The sequence below is a fragment of the Coregonus clupeaformis genome, chromosome 17, assembly GCF_020615455.1.
Source record: "Coregonus clupeaformis isolate EN_2021a chromosome 17, ASM2061545v1, whole genome shotgun sequence".
Lineage (NCBI taxonomy): Eukaryota > Metazoa > Chordata > Actinopteri > Salmoniformes > Salmonidae > Coregonus > Coregonus clupeaformis.
In genome coordinates, this window is record NC_059208.1 from 18,887,390 (window position 1) to 18,908,493 (window position 21,104).

General features: G+C 47.1%; 1 protein-coding gene across 3 annotated transcripts in view; it reads left to right on the forward strand.

Annotated features, from left to right (window-relative positions):
• The window catches only part of si:dkey-34d22.1 (discoidin, CUB and LCCL domain-containing protein 1), a 37,943-nt gene extending 16,933 nt beyond the window's left edge, over positions 1-21,010 (forward strand). Inside the window, exons 11-15 of one of the 3 annotated variants that reach the window (XM_041902268.1) lie at positions 113-205; positions 3,365-3,458; positions 3,907-3,947; positions 4,033-4,143; positions 19,746-21,010. In XM_041902268.1, coding sequence (XP_041758202.1) covers positions 113-205; positions 3,365-3,458; positions 3,907-3,947; positions 4,033-4,143; positions 19,746-20,185 — 779 coding nt within the window. In that variant the 3' untranslated portion in view covers positions 20,186-21,010. The remainder of the gene's footprint in view (positions 1-112; positions 206-3,364; positions 3,459-3,906; positions 3,948-4,032; positions 4,144-19,745) is intronic. The other 2 variants (XM_041902269.1, XM_041902270.1) reach the window with 2 other exon arrangements.
• The last annotated feature ends 94 nt before the right edge of the window (positions 21,011-21,104 follow it).

Genomic DNA, 21,104 nt, shown 5'->3' on the forward strand with positions numbered 1-21,104 from the left:
AATAAACGTTCCATTGTATTGTACGGCAAATTGCAATTGTGGCATCAGCAAGAGAGAATGTAGCTTGTATGCTGGATGCCATTCATATCATATCCTCCAACTCTCTCTATAGGATCTCCATCCTTAAAAGTTGATGTTAGCACAACACCTCTCCCCAATCCAGTCCCCACAGAGGACCCTGTTATCATAAAGGACTCAAGCCTGAGTATGTACCTAATGTGTTCAAACCCCTAAAAGTCTAAGCCTTTCAGGGATCATTTTGCTATTTTAATTTTAATTTTAGGAGATTAGGTATCCATAAAAAATTATATATACAGTGAGGGAAAAAAGTATTTGATCCCCTGCTGATTTTGTACGTTTGCCCACTGACAAAGACATGATCAGTCTATAATTTTAATGGTAGGTTTATTTTATTGGCGGTACCGACTTCAGACGAGTCTCATAACGCTTGTGGGGGTCGTAGAGCAAAATGGAGAACACCATCGTGTGAGTCTCATCTTTCCATATATTAGTTTGTAGTCCAAACAGACATTTTTGTGAAAAGACAGATTTTTGGGATGTCTCCTGGTCTGACAAATACTGCTGTAGCTCTGCCAACTTCCATCGCAGATGTGGAAGGCCGACATCGGTGGATGTGGTGGATTGAGATGCAGCCCATGCAAAACTGATATCTCTAGCTTAAACAGATAGATTTTGATGGGGATTTGTGTATTATGTTAATTCGATTTACACACGGACGCAGGCATTGACTCAAGGGTTTTTTAAAGTACTTCACATTTTTCAATTTGAACTGCAGCAGTTTTTGAGGAGTTTAATTTGTATTTTATTGATCGGAATAAGCCTTGGGGCCACCATGCTTTTTTTAACACCTGTAAAAATTGTTGTACGACAATATCGATTTTGATGTTAGAGTGCTTATTTGCTTGACACTGGACTTCCTTCACATTGTTATAAAGCACGTAGCTGTTAAAAGATAGATGGGAGGTGTTGAATGGAATTGAAGGATGGGACTAATAACAACTAACAACAAACAATAACAAGATAACTAATAATGTAGGCACGCTGTGTCCATAATAAGTGTATGGGTTGTAGGTTGAGAGCTTTTGTGAAAGAGCACAGTTAGAAAGATATGGCATATAAGCAAACCGGATGGACATCATGAAAATGATCGGAGAGGTTGAGAGTAGAAGAAGTTCAGGAGAAAGAACAAACAAAATGTAATTATTGTAAAATTGACTGTGTCCATAAAATGTAGATAGTGGGTATGGGTTGGAAGTAGAGGCCTAGGCGTTGTTGTTCACTAGTTTAGTCCAAGTGGGGAAAGGGTGGCGGGGTTGGAAAGTAATAAAGGGGAATATATTATATATTTTTTAAAGGATATGTATGTATGTGTATGTATGTATGTATGTATGTATGTATGTATGTATGTATGTATGTATGTATGTGGGTGTGTATGTGTGTGTGTGTATGTGTGTATATGTATATGTATATGTATATGTATATCTATATGTATATGTGTATGTATGTGTATGTGTATGTATGTGGTCCTCTGTAGCTCAGCTGGTAGAGCACAGCGCTTGTAACGCCAAGGTAGTGGGTTCGATCCCCGGGACCACCCATACACAAAAAAAAAAATATGTATGCACGCATGACTGTAAGTCTCTTTGGATAAAAGCGTCTGCTAAATGGCATATTATTATATATATATATATATAAACATGGGGGATTGGAAGTGATGCAGACAATTACATTGATGGAAGTTACAATCTATCTGCAATACTAAGCTGATCTACCCCCCAAAAAACACAAAAATAAATAAATAAATAAATAAATAAAGCACATACAGTGAGGGGAAAAAGTATTTGATCCCCTGCTGATTTTGTACCTTTGCCCACTGACAAAGACATGATCAGTCTATAATTTTAATGGTATGTTTATTTGAACAGTGAGAGACAGAATAACAACTAAAAAATCCTAAAAAATGCATGTCAAAAATGTTATAAATTGATTAGCATTTTAATGAGGGAAATACGTATTTGACCCCTCTGCAAAACATGACTTAGTACTTGGTGGCAAAACCCTTGTTGGCAATCACAGAGGTCAGACGTTTCTTGTAGTTGGCCACCAGGTTTGCACAGATCTCAGGAGGGATTTTGTTCCACTCCTCTTTGCAGATCTTCTTCAAGTCATTAAGGTTTCGAGGCTGACGTTTGGCAACTCAAACCTTCAGCTCCCTCCACAGATTTTCTATGGGATTAAGGTCTGGAGACTGGCTAGGCGACTCCAGGACCTTAATGTGCTTCTTCTTGAGCCACTCCTTTGTTGCCTTGGCCGTGTGTTTTGGGTCATTGTCATGCTGGAATACCATCCACGACCCATTTTCAATGCCCTGGCTGAGGGAAGGAGGTTCTCACCCAAGATTTGACGGTACATGGCCCCGTCCATCATCCCTTTGATGCGGTGAAGTTGTCCTGTCCCTTTAGCAGAAAAACACCCCCAAAGCATAATGTTTCCACCTCCATGTTTGACGGTGGGGATGGTGTTCTTGGGGTCATAGGCAGCATTCCTCCTCCTCCAAACACGGCGAGTTGAGTTGATGCCAAAGAGCTAGATTTTGGTCTCATCTGACCACAACACTTTCACCCAGTTCTCCTCTGAATCATTCAGATGTTCATTGGCAAACTTCAGATGGCCCTGTATATGTGCTTTCTTGAGCAGGGGGACCTTGCGGGCGCTGCAGGATTTCAGTCCTTCACGGCATAGTGTGTTACCAATTGTTTTCTTGGTGACTATGGTCCCAGCTGCCTTGAGATCATTGACAAGATCCTCCTGTGTAGTTCTGGGCTGATTCCTCACCGTTCTCATGATCATTGTAACTCCACGAGGTGACATCTTGCATGGAGCCCCAGGCCGAGGGAGATTGACAGTTATTTTGTGTTTCTTCCATTTGTGAATAATCGCACCAACTGTTGTCACCTTCTCACCAAGCTGCTTGGCGATGGTCTTGTAGCCCATTCTAGCCTTGTGTAGGTCTACAATCTTGTCCCTGACATCCTTGGTGAGCTCTTTGGTCTTGGTCATGTTGGAGAGTTTGGAATCTGATTGATTGATTCTGGATTTTTTTGTTGATATTCTGTCTCTCACCTCTCACTGTCTCTCACTGTTTAAATAAACCTACCATTAAAAGTATAGACTGATCATTTCTTTGTCAGTGGGCAAACGTACAAAATCAGCAGGGGATCAAATATTTTTTTCCCTCACTGTAGCTAATTAATAGTTTAAAGCTGGCCTTTCTTCAGCAGCGGCTGTTTGTTGTATTGACCGTTCAACCTAGCATACTGATTGGTCCTCCTGTGCCCTGCAGGCTCCAATCAGCCAGTGATAGTGGTGGTGGGCGTGATCCTCGGACTGATCCTGTGTGTTAGTTGTCTGTTGGCTGGAGTCTGGTGGAATAGAAGGTATTGTAACACCATATGTAGGCAGCAGTCCAACACCCCCTCACTGGCTATACTCCCAATGCTTGATATTTTAATTTAGGCCTAGATTCAATCAGATCAAGTGTTAACCGGCGATAGCTCACACCCGCATAGCTGTTGTTTTGGCGGTGTCGAAGGTGTAACTGCATTAAAGCTGTCAAAACGGTGAGCGACTGCTAGTGTGGTCATTGTTACGAAGCCACACCCATTAAATTCAGAACAAGAAAGTTGTCCACCTCCGACACCGCTGTCCGGTGTCGGCTAGCGCAGATCTCAGATAATCTAGCCCTTAGCTGCCAACAAACGCCCAGATAACACAAAAGTGTCCATATACTTTACAATGTTATTCTGACACAATATGGCAATGTTATGATATATAATTATGGTGTAGTTCGATTAATTAAATTTGTTGTCTTGTTGTCTTTTAAAGGAAAAAGCCTGCACACATGAAGAAGTATTCCTTACCCAAAGGTATTCTTGCACATTGCTCACTGTTGTTTTACTCTTACTACTTTCCAGGACCTCTCTGAGAGTGTTTTTGTCTCTGTCTGTCCAGTAGCCTCTCAGAGCTTACAGGGGAAGAGCCTCCCCTGCTCCGACTCTGAGCTTATCTCCTACCCTCTAGAGCGGGGTGTCCATGACGCTTTACCCAACCCTCCTCTCAATGGTAAGAATGCACAAACAACCCAGCCTTTTCAACAGAGCATGCCAGTGAGGCTGGGTATATAACCTCAAGCTTTTCTTCATGATATGTATTACTCTGACCTTTCCTCTATCAGCTGCATGCCTGACCCTGAATTAGCTCTAGAATTGTTCTCATCTATTTTTATCTCTCTGGCAGACAAACACTCTCCCTTTAAATGCCTTAGAGTAAAAAATAGAACAAATCATTGGTTCTCTATAGAACTTTCAGATCTTGTTATGATGATAAATCAGGGGCCAAGGCTAGAAAAACGGACTGTAGCTGATCGGTAGCTTTTCAAGGCAATTGAGAAATTGATGCAATTCCTCAATCGAGAAAGCTAAATCTAGGTACTTTCTAAGTTCTCAAATCAAATCAAATCAAATTGTATTTGCCACATGCGCCGAATACAACAGGTGTAGACATTACAGTGAAATGCTTACTTACAAGCCCATAACCAACAATGCAGTTTAAGAAAAAAATAAAAATAGCAAATCATTAAAGAGCAGCAGTAAAATAGAATAACAGTAGGGAGGTTATATACAGGGGGTACAGGTACAGAGTCAATGTGCGGGGGCACCGGTTAGTCGAGGTGATTGAGGTAATATGTACATGTGGGTAGAGTTATTGTGACTATGTATAGATAATAAACAGAGTAGTAGCAGCGTAAAAGAGGGGGTTGGGGTGTGGGGGGGGCAATGCAAATAGTCCGGATAGCCATGATTAGCTGTTCAGGAGTCTTATGGCTTGGGGGTAGAAGCTGTTAAGAATCCTTTTGGACTTAGACTTTGTGCTCCGGTACTGCTTGCCGTGCGGTAGCAGAGAGAACAGTCTATGACTAGGGTGGCTGGAGTCTTTGATAATTTTTAGGGCCTTCCTCTGACACCGCCTGGTATAGAGGTCCTGGATGGCAGGAAGCTTGGCCCCAGTGATGTACTGGGCCGTACGCACTACCCTCTGTAGTGCCTTGCGGTCGGAGGCCGAGCAGTTGCCATACCAGGCGGTGATGCAACCAGTCAGGATGCTCTCGATGGTGCAGCTGTATAACTTTTTGAGGATCTGAGGACCCATGCCAAATCGTTTCAGTCTCCTGAGGGGGAATAGGCTTTGTCGTGCCCTCTTCACGACTGTCTTGGTGTGTTTGGATCATGATCGTTTTTTGGTGATGTGGACACCAAGGAACTTGAAGCTCTCAACCTGTTCCACTACAGCCACGTCGATGAGAATGGGGGCGTGCTCAGTCCTCTTCTTTTTCCCGTAGTCCACAATCATCTCCTTTGTCTTCAGCACGTTGAGGGAGAGGTTGTTATTCTGGCACCACACGGCCAGGTCTCTGACCTCCTCCCTATAGGCTGTCTCATCATTGTCGGTGATCAGGCCTACCACTGTTGTGTCGTCAGCAAACTTAATGATGGTGTTGGAGTCGTGCCTGGCCATGCAGTCATGGGTGAACAGGGAGTACAGGAGGGGACTGAGCATGCACCCCTGAGGGGCCCCCTAGTTGAGGATCAGCGTGGCAGATGTGTTGTTACCTACCCTTACCAGCTGGGGGCGGCCCGTCAGGAAGTCCAGGATCCAGTTGCAGAGGGAGGTGTTTAGTCCCAGGGTCCTTAGCTTAGTGATGAGCTTTGAGGGCACTATGGCGCTGAGCTGTAGTCAATGAATAGCATTCTCACATAGGTGTTCCTCTTGTCCAGGTGGGAAAGGGCAGTGTGGAGTGCAATAGAGATTGCATCATCTGTGGATCTGTTGGGTCGGTATGCAAATTGGAGTGGGTCTAGGGTTTCAGGGATAATGGTGTTGATGTGAGCCATGACCAGCCTTTCAAAGCACTTCATGGCTACAGACATGAGTGCTAAGGGTCGATAGTCATTTAGGCAGGTTATCTTAGTGTTCTTGGGCACAGGGACTATGGTGGTCTACTTGAAACATGTTGGTATTACAGACACAGTCAGGGACATGTTGAAAATGTTAGTGAAGACACTTGCCAGATGGTCAGCGCATGCTCGGAGTACACGTCCTGGTAATCCGTCTGGACCTGCTGCCTTGGGAATGTTGACCTGTTTAAAGGTCTTACTCACATTGGCTACAGAGAGCTTGATCACATAGTCATCTGGAACAGCTGATGCTCTCATGCATGCTTCAGTGTTGCTTACCTCAAAGCGAGCATAGAAGTGATTTAGCTCGTCTGGTGGGCTTGTGTCACTGGGCATCTCGTGGCTGTGCTTCCCTTTGTAGTCTGTAATAGTTTTCAAGCCCTGCCACACCGACGAGCGTCAGAGCCGGTGTAGTACGATTCAATCTTAGTCCTGTATTGACTCTTTGCCTGTTTGATGGCTCGTCAGAGGGCATAGCGGGATTTCTTATAAGTGTCCGGGTTAGAGTCCCGCTCTTTGAAGGCGGCAGCTCTACCCTTTAGCTCAGTGCGGATGTTGCCTGTAATCCATGGCTTCTGGTGTGGGTATGTATGTACGGTCACTGTGGGGACGTCGTTATCGATGCACTTATTGATGAAGCCAATGACTGATGTGGTGTACTCCTCAATGCTATCGGAAGAATACCGGAACATATTCCAGTCTGTGCTAGCAAAACAGTCCTGTAGCTTAGCATCTGGATCATCTGACCACTTTTTTATTAACCGAGTCACTGGTGCTTCCTGCTTTAGTTTTTGCTTATAAGCAGGAATAAAGAGGATAGAGTTATGGTCAGATTGCCAAATGGAGGGCGAGGGAGAGCTTTGTACACGTCTCTGTGTGTGGAGTAAAGGTGGTCTTGTCAGCTTCCTGCCTCCTGTTTGTCTCCGGGCCTCTAGAGGTCATCTGTGTTCCCCTCTGCCTTAGTTCTTCCTCGTGTGTGTCAGCTTCCTGCCTCCTGTTTGTCTCCGGGCCTCTAGAGGTCATCTGTGTTCCCCTCTGCCTTAGTTCTTCCTCATGTGTCCTAATTAGCTTGATCCAGGTCACCTGTGCCTTGTTTCCCCTTGTGTATTTTAGCTGTGTGTTTTCCCCTTGTTTCTCACTTGGTTATTGCGTCCTGACTATGTGTCTCCTGCTTTGTCCCACCGTGTCTGTCCTAGTAAGTTGTTCAAAGTTATCTTTAGTTTGTTTTTTCTCCCTCGTGGAGTTGTTTTGTTTTGCCTCCTGTTTTGGAACATTAAATCTACTTGCCTGGAGTATTGCCTTGGGTGTTTCATTTGGGTCCTACAACACCTCCTCTGTGGCTAAGGGGTAGTACCCCCAGCTCTCCACACCTGAGACCGGAGTGTCTAGCCCGGTTTGTGACAGAATAACCAAGTCAATCATGGACCCAGAAACACTCAGTTCCCCGGACCTGTTGGCGGTGATCACTCGACATGAGGCTTCTTTCCAGCGCCATGAAGCCGTTCTCAGCCGACAAGAGGAGCTGATGGCTAGTCATTCTCAACTCCTGGCCGAAATGATGAGTTCCCTCCGCCAGCTCTTTGAACGCCTCCCTGGTCCTCTCCCTTCCCCCAGGTCACCCCCCAGTGACGACAGGTCGTCTCGGTTGGCGGAGCCCCGACTACCACCTCCCAAGCCCTTTTCTGGGGATCCAAGCTCTTGCCAGGGTTTCCTCACCCAATGCTCCCTCACCTTCGAGCTCCAACCCTCAAGTTTTCCCACAGACCGTTCCAAGATTGCCTACATCATTACCCTTCTTTCAGACAAGGCGCTCGCCTGGGCTTCTGCGGTGTGGCAGTCCCAGGAGGCCTGTTGTGACTCCCACGCTGCATTTGTAGAAGAGTTCAAGCGGGTGTTCGATCATCCTGTCAGTGGGCGGGAGGCTTCCAAGCGCCTACTGTCTCTCCGTCAGGGGCCCCGAAGCACGGCAGATTTCGCCATTGATTTCCGGACCATAGCAGCAAGGAGCGGATGGAATGATGAAGCGCTGAGGGTCTGCTTTCAGGGAGGGTTATCTGAGCCCCTTCAAGATGAGTTAGCCACCCGAGAACCAGCTGGTGATCTCGAGTCCCTCATAGCCTTGGCCATCCGCCTGGACAATCGTCTAAGAGAGCGGAGAACGGCTCGCCGTCAGGTGTCTCATTCCCAAGTTCCTCTGAGCAGCTCTGTTTCTCCTGTTTGGACTCCGTCATTCAGAGCTGCCCCGGCTCCTGAACTGCTCCAGGATTCCCCGGAGAGCATGCAGTTAGGCCGTTCCAGGCTTTCTCCCAACGAAAGGGAACGTCGCATGAGGGAACGTCGGTGCCTCTACTGCGGGGTTGCCGGCCACTTCCGCTCCACTTGCCCCGAGCTTTCGGGAAACGCCTGTCCCCGCCCAGCTACAGGAGGGCTGTGATGGGGAGAGTTAGAGCGCCTCCTACTAACGCTGTCCTGGCTATTCCAGCCACTCTGTCCTGGGGGCCACCAGCATCGGGTCCAGGCTATGATCGATTCCGGTGCCGCAGGTGATTTCCTGGATGTAACCTTGGCTAAGGAACTTAAGATCCCTACCCAACTACTTCCTCAACCCCAGGCAGTTACAGCCTTAGATGGCAGACCTCTGGAACCAGGAAAGGTTACCGAGGCGACTCAGTCCCTGCGACTTACCATCTCTCAACACCAGCAGGAGGAGACCTTCTATCTCATTGACTCTCCCGAGTATCCTATTATCCTGGGTCACCCTTGGCTATGCAGACATAATCCCCAGATCGACTGGCCTACGGGCACCATTCTAAGCTGGGGTCCCGCCTGCCAACTCACCTGCATGCTTCAGAGTCCCTCAGCCCCTAGTACCCAGTTTCAAGAGTCTGTTGACGTCTCCCGAGTCCCCAGTGTTTACCATCGGTTCAAGGCAGTGTTCAGCAAGGCCCGGGCTACTTCCTTACCGCCTCATCGCACGTATGACTGTGCCATTGATCTACTCCCTGGGTGCTGCCCTCCTAGAGGTCGGATCTTTTCCTTGTCCTCCCCCGAGCACGCAGCTATGGACACCTACATTAAGGAGTCCTTGGCAGCCGGCCTCATCTATGCCTCTACTTCCCCGGCTGGGGCGGGCTTCTTTTTTGTTGAAAAGAAAGACGGGGGTCTTAGGCCTTGTATTGATTACCGGGGACTCAACAAGATCACGGTTCGGAATCGATACCCCCTTCCTCTCATGGCCACTGCTTTTGAGCTGCTTCAAGGGGCTTCCATTTTTACTAAGCTGGATCTCCGCAATGCTTACCATCTCGTGCGGATCCGGCAAGGAGACGAATGGAAGACGGCGTTCAACACGCCCACGGGGCACTATGAATATCGGGTGATGCCGTTCGGGCTCACCAATGCCCCCGCAGTATTCCAAGCCCTGATTAATGATGTTCTCCGGGATATGCTTAATCTGTTCGTCTTCGTGTACCTGGACGATATCCTCATCTTCTCGAGGTCACTGAAGGAGCATGAGGGGCATGTTAGCAGGGTTCTCCAGAGGCTCCTTGACAATCACCTCTACGTTAAGCCTGAGAAGTGTGAATTTCATGTTTCTCAGACTCAGTTTCTCGGGTTTATTGTCACTCCCGGGCACCTAGAGATGGATCCCAAGAAGGTCAAGGCGGTCCACGATTGGCCCACACCTGCCACGGTCAAGGAGGTTCAACGGTTCATTGGCTTTTCTAACTTCTATCGGAAGTTCATTAAGAATTTCAGCTCGGTGGTAGCCCCCCTTGACGACGCTTACCAAGGGAGGAGGGACCAAGATTCACTGGGGTCCGGAAGCAGCAGGGGCCTTCGAGGATCTCAAGCGCCGCTTCACGTCTGCTCTGATTCTGGTGACCCCTGACCCAGAGAGACCTTTCGTGGTGGAGGTGGACGCCTCAGAGGTGGGGGTGGGAGCCGTCCTGTCACAGAGGGGTGCGGATGGGAGATTACACCCTTGTGCCTTCATGTCTCGCCGCCTGTCTGAGGCCGAGCGCAACTACCACGTGGGGGATCTAGAGTTGCTTGCGGTAAAACTGGCATTGGAAGAGTGGCGCCATTGGCTTGAGGGGGCTCAGCACCCTTTCCAGGTTCTCACAGACCACAAGAACCTGGAATATCTCCAACAGGCTAAGCGGATGAACCCTCGGCAAGCACGATGGTCCCTTTTCTTTAATCGATTCCAGTTCCTCCTGACTTACCGACCTGGCACCAAGAACGTCAAGCCGGATGCTCTGTCTCGAGTCTATTCTCCCGAGTTACAAGAGAAGCCCTTGGCATCGATTATTCCGAGGTCTAGGATCGTCGCACCTCTTCAGTGGGAACTAGAAAGAGGGGTACGAGAAGCTCTTGTCCAGGAGCCCGATCCAGGCGGTGGTCCTGCCGGTCGCCTGTACGTTCCTCTCTCTGTTCGGGGCCGCGTCTTGCAGTGGGGTCATGAGTCGCCCTTGACATGCCATCCAGGCAGTGCTCGCACACTGGAGTTCCTCCGACGGCGGTTTTGGTGGCCGTCCATCAAGAAGGACGTGCAGGTCTATGTTGAGGCCTGCCCTGTGTGCAACCAGGGAAAGTCGACACGCCAGCGACCCCAGGGACTGCTCCATCCCTTACCTGTTCCTCGAAGGCCATGGTCACACCTTTCTCTGGACTTTGTTACGGGACTTCCTCTATCCCAGGGCAACACCGTCATCCTAGTGGTGGTAGACCGGTTCTCTAAGGCTGCCCGGTTTATTCCCCTGCCCAAGCTGCCCTCGGCTAAGGAGACTGCTGAGCTCCTCATGAACCATGTCTTCCGGATATTTGGTATTCCCCTGGACGTGGTCTCTGACCGAGGTCCCCAATTCTCGTCCCGGTTTTGGGGGGGCCTTCTGCAGGCTTGTTGGGGCCACAGCCAGCCTATCGTCGGGGTTCCATCCAGAGTCTAATGGCCAAACGGAACGGATTAATCAGGATCTGGAGACCACCCTGCGGTGTATGGCGGCCAGTAATCCCACGTCTTGGGCCACCTATATCATTTGGGCTGAATATGCCCACAACACCCTCCAGTCCTCAGCCACCGGATTGTCCCCCTTCGAATGCCAGTTCGGTTACAACCCTCCATTGTTTCCAGAGGAGGAGGCGCAAGTTGGTGTTCCCTCGGCCCAGCGCTTTGTCCAACGCTGTAGGCGGACCTGGAAGAAGGCCAGGCGTGCCCTCCTTCGGACCTCCCAGAGATACCAAAGTCAGGCTAATCGCCACCGCCGGACGGCCCCTAGTTTCCGAGCTGGTCAGAGAGTTTGGTTGGCCACAAAGAACCTGCCCCTCCGGGTCGAATCCAGGAAGCTTTCCCAGAGATACATCGGGCCTTTCCGCATTGCTAGAAAGGTTAACCCTGTGTCGTATCGTTTGGTTCTCCCTCGCTCCCTTAGAGTTAACCCCACTTTCCATGTTTCACTCCTTAAACCTGTCTTGTCTTCTCCCTTTGCCCCCCACGCAGACCCCCGCCACCTCCCAGGATCATTGACGGCCAGCCAGCCTACACAGTCCGCCGGATACTGGACTCCCGGAGGGTCCAGAACTCTCTGCAGTATCTGGTGGACTGGGAGGGCTACGGGCCGGAGGAGCGCTCCTGGGTTCCAGCCAGGGACATCCTGGACCCAGGTTTGATCCGAGATTTTCGCACCCTGGGGCCAGGGTGTTCTGGAAGGAACGTCAGGAGTCGTTCCTAGAGGAGGGGGTCCTGTCAGCTTCCTGCCTCCTGTTTGTCTCCGGGCCTCTAGAGGTCATCTGTGTTCCCCTCTGCCTTAGTTCTTCCTCGTGTGTGTCAGCTTCCTGCCTCCTGTTTGTCTCCGGGCCTCTAGAGGTCATCTGTGTTCCCCTCTGCCTTAGTTCTTCCTCATGTGTCCTAATTAGCTTGATCCAGGTCACCTGTGCCTTGTTTCCCCTTGTGTATTTTAGCTGTGTGTTTTCCCCTTGTTTCTCACTTGGTTATTGCGTCCTGACTATGTGTCTCCTGCTTTGTCCCACCGTGTCTGTCCTAGTAAGTTGTTCAAAGTTATCTTTAGTTTGTTTTTCTCCCCTCGTGGAGTTGTTTTGTTTTGCCTCCTGTTTTGGAACATTAAATCTACTTGCCTGGAGTATTGCCTTGGGTGTTTCATTTGGGTCCTACAACACCTCCTCTGTGGCTAAGGGGTAGTACCCCCAGCTCTCCACATCTGAGACCGGAGTGTCTAGCCCGGTTTGTGACAGTCTAGAGTTTTTTTTCCCTCTGGTTGCACATTTAACATGCTGGTAGAAATGAGGTAGAATGGTTAATGCACTGAAGCGTGGAAATTCCTCTCCTTCCCTGCCTAAGCAAGTTGTGTCAGCATTTTATCTCAGCAGGCTTTTTATTTGAACAAAATGGTGGTTTAATTGACCCTAGTCAGCCAGTTTACTGCCTGCCCCTCTCCCAGCCTCTAGTTGGCTCGAAGGAAGTACCGTCAACTTCTAGTGAATCTTCAATCAGCCTTTATTGTCCTGCAGAAAGCCTTTGTTGAACTGAAATTGGAAATTAATTCAGGTAAAACCAAGTATATATTATTTTACAAATCATGTAAAAAAAACGGATGATTTATGCATACGTCCTTTGGATGGTGCCCTTGTTTATGGTGTCCCCATTTATAAATATCTGGGTATCTGGATTGACGAAAAGCTATCTTTCAAAAAGGATGTTGATGAGTTAGTTAAGAAATTAAGAATTCCAAAATAGGCTTCTTCTATAGGAGCAGGTCCTTTCGTTAGATAGCAGAAAACAAATAATTCAGTCAACATTCATTCCGGTTATTGACTATGGCAGCTGCCACTGTATTAAAGCCTTTGGACGCATGTTATTATCATAGCACATTGTGCTTTAATACGGGCGATAGGTTCAGTACACAAAGTCTCATAGATCGATGCATTGCACTCTTTTAGTCTATAAAGCCCTCTTTGTTAAACTTCCGCCATACCTTACCCCATTGTTAACCTTCAGACACATAAATTACCAGACCCAGACTCAGGGATGGCCAACCCTGGAGATCCCTTCAATCTCCACCGAGTTAGGTAAATCTGCTTTTAGTTTTTTTGCGTGTGGAATGATCTCCAAAAATCCTTAAAGTCGTTACATGTTAGAGGGCCTTTTTACTGAAGAATGTGTGTGTTGCATATGATTGTGTTTTGCTTTTCGTGTTTTGTGTCTGCTTTTAATGTATTGTGTAATTGATGTGTATATACAGTTGAAGTCGGAAGTTTACATACACTTAGGTTGGAGTCATTAAAACTTATTTTTCAAACACTCCACAAATGTCTTGTTAACAAACTATAGTTTTGGCAAGTCGGTTAGGACATCTACTTTGTGCTTGACACACTTCATTTTTCCAACAATTGTTTACAGAGATTATTTCTCTTATAATTCACTGTATCACAATTCCAGTGGGTCAGAAGTTTACATACACTAAGTTGACTGTGCCTTTAAACAGCTTGGAAAATTCCAGAAAATGATGTCATGGCTTTAGAAGCTTCTGATAGGCTAATTGACATCATTTGAGTCAATTGGAGGTGTACCTGTGGATGTATTTCAAGGCCTGCCTTCAAACTTAGTGCCTCTTTGCTTGACATCTTGGGAAAATCTAAAGAAATCAGCCAAGACCTCAGAAAAAAAAATTTGACCTCCACAAGTCTGGTTCATCCTTGGGAGCAATTTCCAAATGCCTGAAGGTACCACGTTCATCTGTACAAACAATAGTATGCAAGTATAAACACCATGGGACCACGCAGCCATCATACCGCTCAGGAAGGAGACGCATTCTGTCTCCTAGAGATGAACGTACTTTGGTGCGAAAAGTGCAAATAAATCCCAGAACAACAGTAAAGGACCTTGTGAAGATACTGGAGGAAACAGGTACAAAAGTATCTATATCCACAGTCAAACGAGTCCTATATCGACATAACCTGAAAGGCCGCTCAGTAAGGAAGAAGCCACTGCTCCAAAACCGCCATAAAAAAGCCAGACTCCGGTTTGCAACTGCACATGAAGACAAAGACTGTACTTTTTGGAGAAATGTCCTCTGGTCTGATGAAACAAAAATAGAACTGTTTGGACATAATGACCATCGTTATGTTTGGAGGAAAAAGGGGGACGCTTGCAAGCCGAAGAACACCATCCCAACCGTGAAGCACGGGGGTGGCAGCATCATGCTGTGGGGTTGCTTTGCTGCAGGAGGGACTGGTGCACTTCACAAAATAGATGGCATGAGGAAGGAAAATTATGTGGATATATTGAAGCAACATCTCAAGACATTAGTCAGGAAGTTAAAGCTTGGTCGCAAATGGGTCTTCCAAATGGACAATGAACCCAAGCATGCTTCCAAAGTTGTGGCAAAATGGCTTAAGGACAACAAAGTCAAGGTATTGGAGTGGCCATCACAAAGCCCTGACCTCAATCCTATAGAAAATGTGTGGGCAGAACTGAAAAAGCGTGTGCGAGCAAGGAGGCCTACAAACCTGAATCAGTTACACCAGCTCTGTCAGGAGGAATGGGCCAAAATTCACCCAACTTATTGTGGGAAGCTTGTGGAAGGCTATCTGAAACGTTTGACCCAAGTTAAACAATTTAAAGGCAATACTACCAAATAGTAATTGAGTGTATGTAAACTTCTGACCCACTGGGAATGAGATGAAATAAATAAAAGCTTAAATAAATCATTCTCTCTACTATTATTCTGACATTTCACATTCTTAAAATAAAGTGGTGATCCTAACTGACCTAAGAAAGGGAATTTTTACTAGGATTAAATGTCAGGAATTGTGAGTGCCAAATTAATTTGGCTAAGGTGTATGTAAACTTCCAAATTCAACTGTAGATATGTATAGTGTAATTGTTGTTTATTTATGTGTTCATTCAGGGCTCATCTGCGAAAGACAGTAGTCTCACTATGACTCCCTGCTTAACCCTCCCGTTGTCCTAGGGTCAAAATGACCCGCCACTGTGTTGAACCAACTTAATTTAAAAAAAAATATATTTTTTAATCATTTGTGAGAAGGAGGCAGTGAGACTTTAAAGAAAGTATCACTGCCTCCTTCTCACAAATGATCCAAAAAATATAAAAATGTAATAAAGTTGGTTCAACACAGTGGCGGGTCATTTTGACCCTAGGACAACGGGAGGGTTAAATAAAGGTTAAATAAAATAGAAAATAGAAAGCAGACATGCAGTTGTCAGATGTTATCTTTTGCTATTTGCCAGATGATGTATTCACTGTAGACCAGGAGCCAGAGAGATAGGAGTTCCTTCTTCATAATCCTGAAATGAGAGAACCATGTCAAGCCTAGCCTAGTCCCATGTCTGTTTGTGCAGTAAGCCAACTCCTACGCTATACAGCACAAACAGATCCGGTACCAGGCTATCCTGCCCGGGCAACAGGATAACACATACACATCTCCCCCCACTTACAATTGCTAGGCCAATGAATATTCACGTGGACTCATCTCATTGCTGTTCTGGACTGTTTCAATATTACTCAACATGTCAATTTTCCCACTCACATCAAGGGACACATATTTGATCTCGTCTGCTCTGTTGGCCTCAACCTAACTCATATTTCCCCTTCACAGTTCCCACTGTTTGACCACAAGATCCTTAATTTCTCTCTTCCCTCATACACACCCCACAACACTGACAAAAGCCTTATCTCCTTCTGTAACATCAAAACTGTTAACCCCCTCCAACTCTCTGATGCCATCTGTTCTGCCCTGCCCCTTGACCACGCCCCTAACTCACCTGATGAACTAGCTGCCTAATTCAACACTGCTCTATCCGCCTCCCTCAACTCTCTGGCCCCTCCTTCCCCTCCTCCTCCCCCTGGTTTACCCCTAAACTCCGCGCCCTGAAGCAAACTGGCCGCCTGGAGTGCCTGAGCAGGAAGTCTGGGCTCACTGTCCACGCTAAAGCCTACAAACTCCCCCTCTCCACCTCCAGAGATGCCCTCAGTGCTGCCAGGTCCGCCTACTTCTCCAACATCATCAACAGCTCCAATAAGAACTCCCGGACTCTGTTCTCCACTGTCAGCAAACTACTTCAGCCCCGTGACGACACCTTCTCTACTCCCTCCACTGAACTCTGCAACTCCTTCCTTCAGTTTTGCAAGGACAAGATCACCAAAATAAACTCATCACTGACTGATCAATCTCCCTCAGCCGCCCCTACCCCTGTCAACCTCCCAACTGTCACCCCTGAAACCCGGTTCTCCGAATTCACCCCCCATTGACTCTCCCTATATCTCAAAACTCATCATGTTATCCAAGACTACAACCTGCTCCCTGGATCCCCTCCCCACGGTTCACATCAAAGCCTGCCTGCTCTCTGTCCATATATCACACACATCGTCTACCTCTCCCTCGTCCACGGAACTGTCCTCTCCATCTACAAAACCCCAATCTTAAAAAAGCCCCAACTGGACACCACCATTCTCAATAACTTCCGGCCCATTTCCAACCTCCCTTCAGGGCCTAAAATTAACACCCGCCACCTGCCAAATGCGGGTAGCTTTTGGCATTGGTGGGTAAGAGGTTTATTTCACCAGCCACGTTGGCGGGTGGTCAGGGTTCAACAGTGCGAGCATTTCACTCGCATTTGTGTATAAAAATAGTAAAGTTTGATCACATTTAAAGTCAAATAAATGCTGCAGTATCTGTTTTCAAAGTATTTCTGCCATTTTGTTTCATAGCTGGTAAATTAATCGCACAAGGTCAAAGAACTGGCTGGGGGCTGTGCACACGTGAAAAGCTGGTTTAATTTTTTGAAACGAAAGTCTACTGAAGTGAGACTTTGTCCTTGTGTTTACATTTTAGTCATTTAGCAGATGCTCTTATCCAGAGCGACTTACAGTTAGTGAATGCATACATGTTTTTTTTTTGTTTTGTTTTTTTATACTGGCCCCCCGTGGGAAACGAACCCATATCCCTGCCGGCCAAACCCTCCCCTACCTTGGACCAATTGTGCGCCGCCCATGGGTCTCCCGGTTGCGGCCAGCTGCGACAGAGCCTGGACTCGAACCAGGATCTCTAGTGGCACAGCTAGCACTGCGATGCAGTGCCTTAGACCACTGTGCCACTCGGGAGTCATCTTGGCTATTTACATTGTTTTGTTCACAAGTTAGGTTGTTTTTGTATGTTTGAGTTTCAACTGTTAGGGAAGAGAAGACAACGCTTCTACTAGTCAGACTCAATCTCACAGTCACAAACATGACTGGAGTCCGCTACCATGTAACCTCCCGCCCTTAAAGGGGCAGGGGAAAAATGATGACTCATCTGTGGTATTTGGTTAAAAGACTTGGGTCACAAAAAATGAAATTAAATAATATACCACATTACTTCTTACTAGTAATACATTTATTGTTTTAGAAACAATACAAAGCATGCTCATCCATTTTTTTGTGTTTTGTCAGTGTAATTTTAGCAAAAGAAATCATATTTTGGGTGGTAAAAAATCTGAGTGGCTGGTATATTTTTTTATCTACCTACCACAGTGGCTGGTGGACCAAAAAGTAAATTTTATGCCCTGCTCCCCTTCCTTGCCAAGACTCTGGAATGGACTGCTGCCTCCCAATTACAAACCCACCTGCTAATCGAGCCCTTCCAGTCTGGTTTCCGCCACCTCCGCAGTACTGAAACTGCACTCCTCAAAGTTGTCAATGACCTCCTCACCTCTGCTGATGCTGGTGCCCTCAACATCCTGATTCTTCTTGACCTAAGTGCCGCTTTTGACACAGTGAGCCATCAGATCCTCCTCACCAGGCTTCAGGGTCTGGGTGTTGAGGGCACCGCACTCATGGCTACAATCATACCTCACAAACCGGATCCTCAATGGCCACACCTCAGACTCAGCTGAAGTTAAAGAGGGTGTCCTCCAGGGCTCTGTGCTGGGCCCCTTACTCTTCATCATCTACATCCTCCCTCTTGGTCAGATCCTCCGTCACTTCAACCTTGACTTCCACTGCTATGCCGACGCCACCCAGATCTACCTCAGCACCAAATCCTTCCTCAACCCACATCTGACCCACATTGAATCCTGCCTCTCTGCAATAAAAACATGGATGTCAAGTCCTCCCTCTCCCGTCCTGCCGCTGAAACCCTCATACATGCATTCATCTCCTCCCGTCTTGACTATTGCAACTCACTACTCTCCGGCATCAACTCAAGCTCCCTCCTTAAGCTCCAAATGGTTCAAAACACTGCAGCCGTTCATCACATCCCCCCCTGTCCTCCATGAGCTCCACTGGCTCCCTGTCTCCCAACACATTGATTACAAGATCCTCCTTCTGACCTACAATGCCCTCCACCACCTTACCTCTCAGACCTTCTTCTCCTCTACCAGATTAAGATCGCATTATTGATCAATTGCACACAAGGTCCAACCGAAATTTGACTTCCGCTTTTAACCCAACCCCTCCAAAAGACACACATACATAAACAGGTTTTGGAGAGGTGCAGGGGGCTGCCATGTGAGCTGTCATAGTGGGGGGTTAAGTGCCTTGCTCAAGGGCACAAGGGCCTCTAGGATTTGATACCAGCAACCCTTTGGTTGCCAGCTCACTTCCCACCAGATTTTTCTGATTAGACCCGGGATTCGAACCGGCAACCCTCCGATTGCTGGCTCGCCTCTAACCACTAGTCCACCTGCCGCACCAACCTACACGCTCACTCCGTTCCACCACAGCAGGCCACCTTGACATCCCCAGGTCCAAGCTCCAGAGCTTTGGCGACACGGCCTTCTCGAGGGTTGCTCCTAGGCTCTGGAACTCCCTCCCTCCAGCCATCCGTGACTCTGAGTCTATCACCATCTTTCAGTCCCACCTCCTCCAAACTCCTCTGCTCACTCCCACTCTCTTTATTTCTCTCACTCTCACTCTCACTCTCACACACTCTCACTCTCACACACTCACACACTCACACTCACACTCACGTCCTCTCACTTGGCTGGCCAGTTTGCAGAGCTCAGACCAGACTTGACAAGCAAACAGCTTTCTCCATGGGCTGCCCATTCTTCCCCTTGGCTTGGTCCGTCTCCCAGTTGCAGTATAAACATTCCTTTCTTTAGTCGGCGGAGCCCGCTCTGAAAGAGACCATTTCATTGGAGCTGGATAAAGGGCACTCATGCCAGGGAAGCACAGCCTCCCCCTCCCTCCCACAGATGAGGGGGCCCTACTCTGAGAAGGCCAGTGATAAACAGGACAGAGGGTCAGTCGCTAAGACAATTATAGGCCTCTCTAATTAAAATAGCTCCCCCTTGGAGGTTGGGTGAGGGATAAGGGTCTGAGGCCTCCCCTGTCAGCCCTCATCCCAGTCACTAGAGAGAAGCCATTGTTGGTGGCCACAGAGCTCTTGTATGGGCTCAACAATGCCCATGATATGAGCTCTACTGAGTATGAAGGAGGCCGTTTCAAGACATGGCTGGAGAGAGTACAGAGCAACACTTGAATTCGATTGTATTTTTCCCTTAATTTGAAGGGGCTTGTACAGTACTAGGGTATGTTGTCATGACAAGTCCTTAACCCCCGTTACCCTTTCTGAAATTAAGGATGTTACCTTTAAACTGTACTTCAGCTATATGTTTCTGGTGCTTCATAGAACTAAAAATAATATGTGAGCTCTATGACACATTAATGTTTGTTTCTGCTTGCCTAGACTATGCAGAGCCAGATGTGGTGGCTGGGGGACAGAAGCTTGGCTCCACCTTCCGGCCCACAGTGGAGGTGGGCTACACCGTCCCCTTCACTTTCAACCACTATGACACACCTGGAAAGCTCCTAGAGCACACTGAGCCCCTGCCGCTGGAGTCCGAGTATGCCACCCCATTCAGTGACCAGCCCCCAGATCCCAATCTGGCAACTCCACAGGGGACACTACACAACAACAAACATGTGCTACCTATGGTTTCTACAAGGACAAGGACCACAATAACCCAGGCCCAGTATGACTGCCCCTCTCACAGAGAGTTGCCCAATGGCTATTGCACTACGTCTCTCCATGCCAATGGCCCATGCCCGGCCAGTGTGGTCTACACTGAGCCTGAGCCCCTATCTTCTAACTCCCTACTACAGCACACATATGAGGAGCCTTTCTGAATACAGCAAGCGCAACCAGGGACGGAACAGACTTAGGTCTCTATTCAACCTGTATCGCGGAAGCGTTACATATTGCGCACTATAAATGTAAAGGTAATTTCCGATTGAGTCGACACGTGCAGCGTTTACTGTGAATGCAGTCTCCGCTAACACAGGAACATTGCATTTAAATTTAAATCACGCTGTATCTCTGAATTTCCGCGATACGGATTGAATAGAGCCCAACCTGGTACACACAGCCTTACTCTTTTCATTGGCTGTATGTACTAGGTTGCACTTGGTGGCACCATTGGCTGCTCTCTGCTTTGCACTCTCACCCCTTGGGCCACCCTAATGGGCAAAGCAGGGACCATTCATGACCAGTACCGTCCAACATTGATGACCTGTTATTTACAAGAAAATGTGTCTAATGGCTTAGCATTGGATGGCTATAGGCTATATATTGATTCCAATTAACTAATATATTTCGTAAATAAAACGGCACAAAAAGTAAAATTACAAATCAAAGTTGAACATATTTGAAAGCTGAAATGCTCATTGAAGTGTCATATGAACTTGTTATACAGTTTAAATATTTGTCTTACGGGAGCTGTACAAAAAAGAGCATGTATTGGAAGCAGCAAAATGACTGATTACAGTGTATTATCTTGTATCAAGTTGTGACACCATTTGACTCATCTGTTTAGATAATGCTTACTATTTTTCATTTTTTACTGTGATATTTTTGTAAAGAATTTTCATGAGAACTTCATGTTCACAGAGTGAACTGAATGACACTGAAATGTGAATATTTTTGTACTGGAAAAATAAATACAGTGAAGAATATATTTATTTCTATTATATTTAACACTATTTTATCTGGGGCTCAAATGTTTGTGTACAGATATAAAAGTGTGTGTTGTGGTTGAAAAAAACAGAC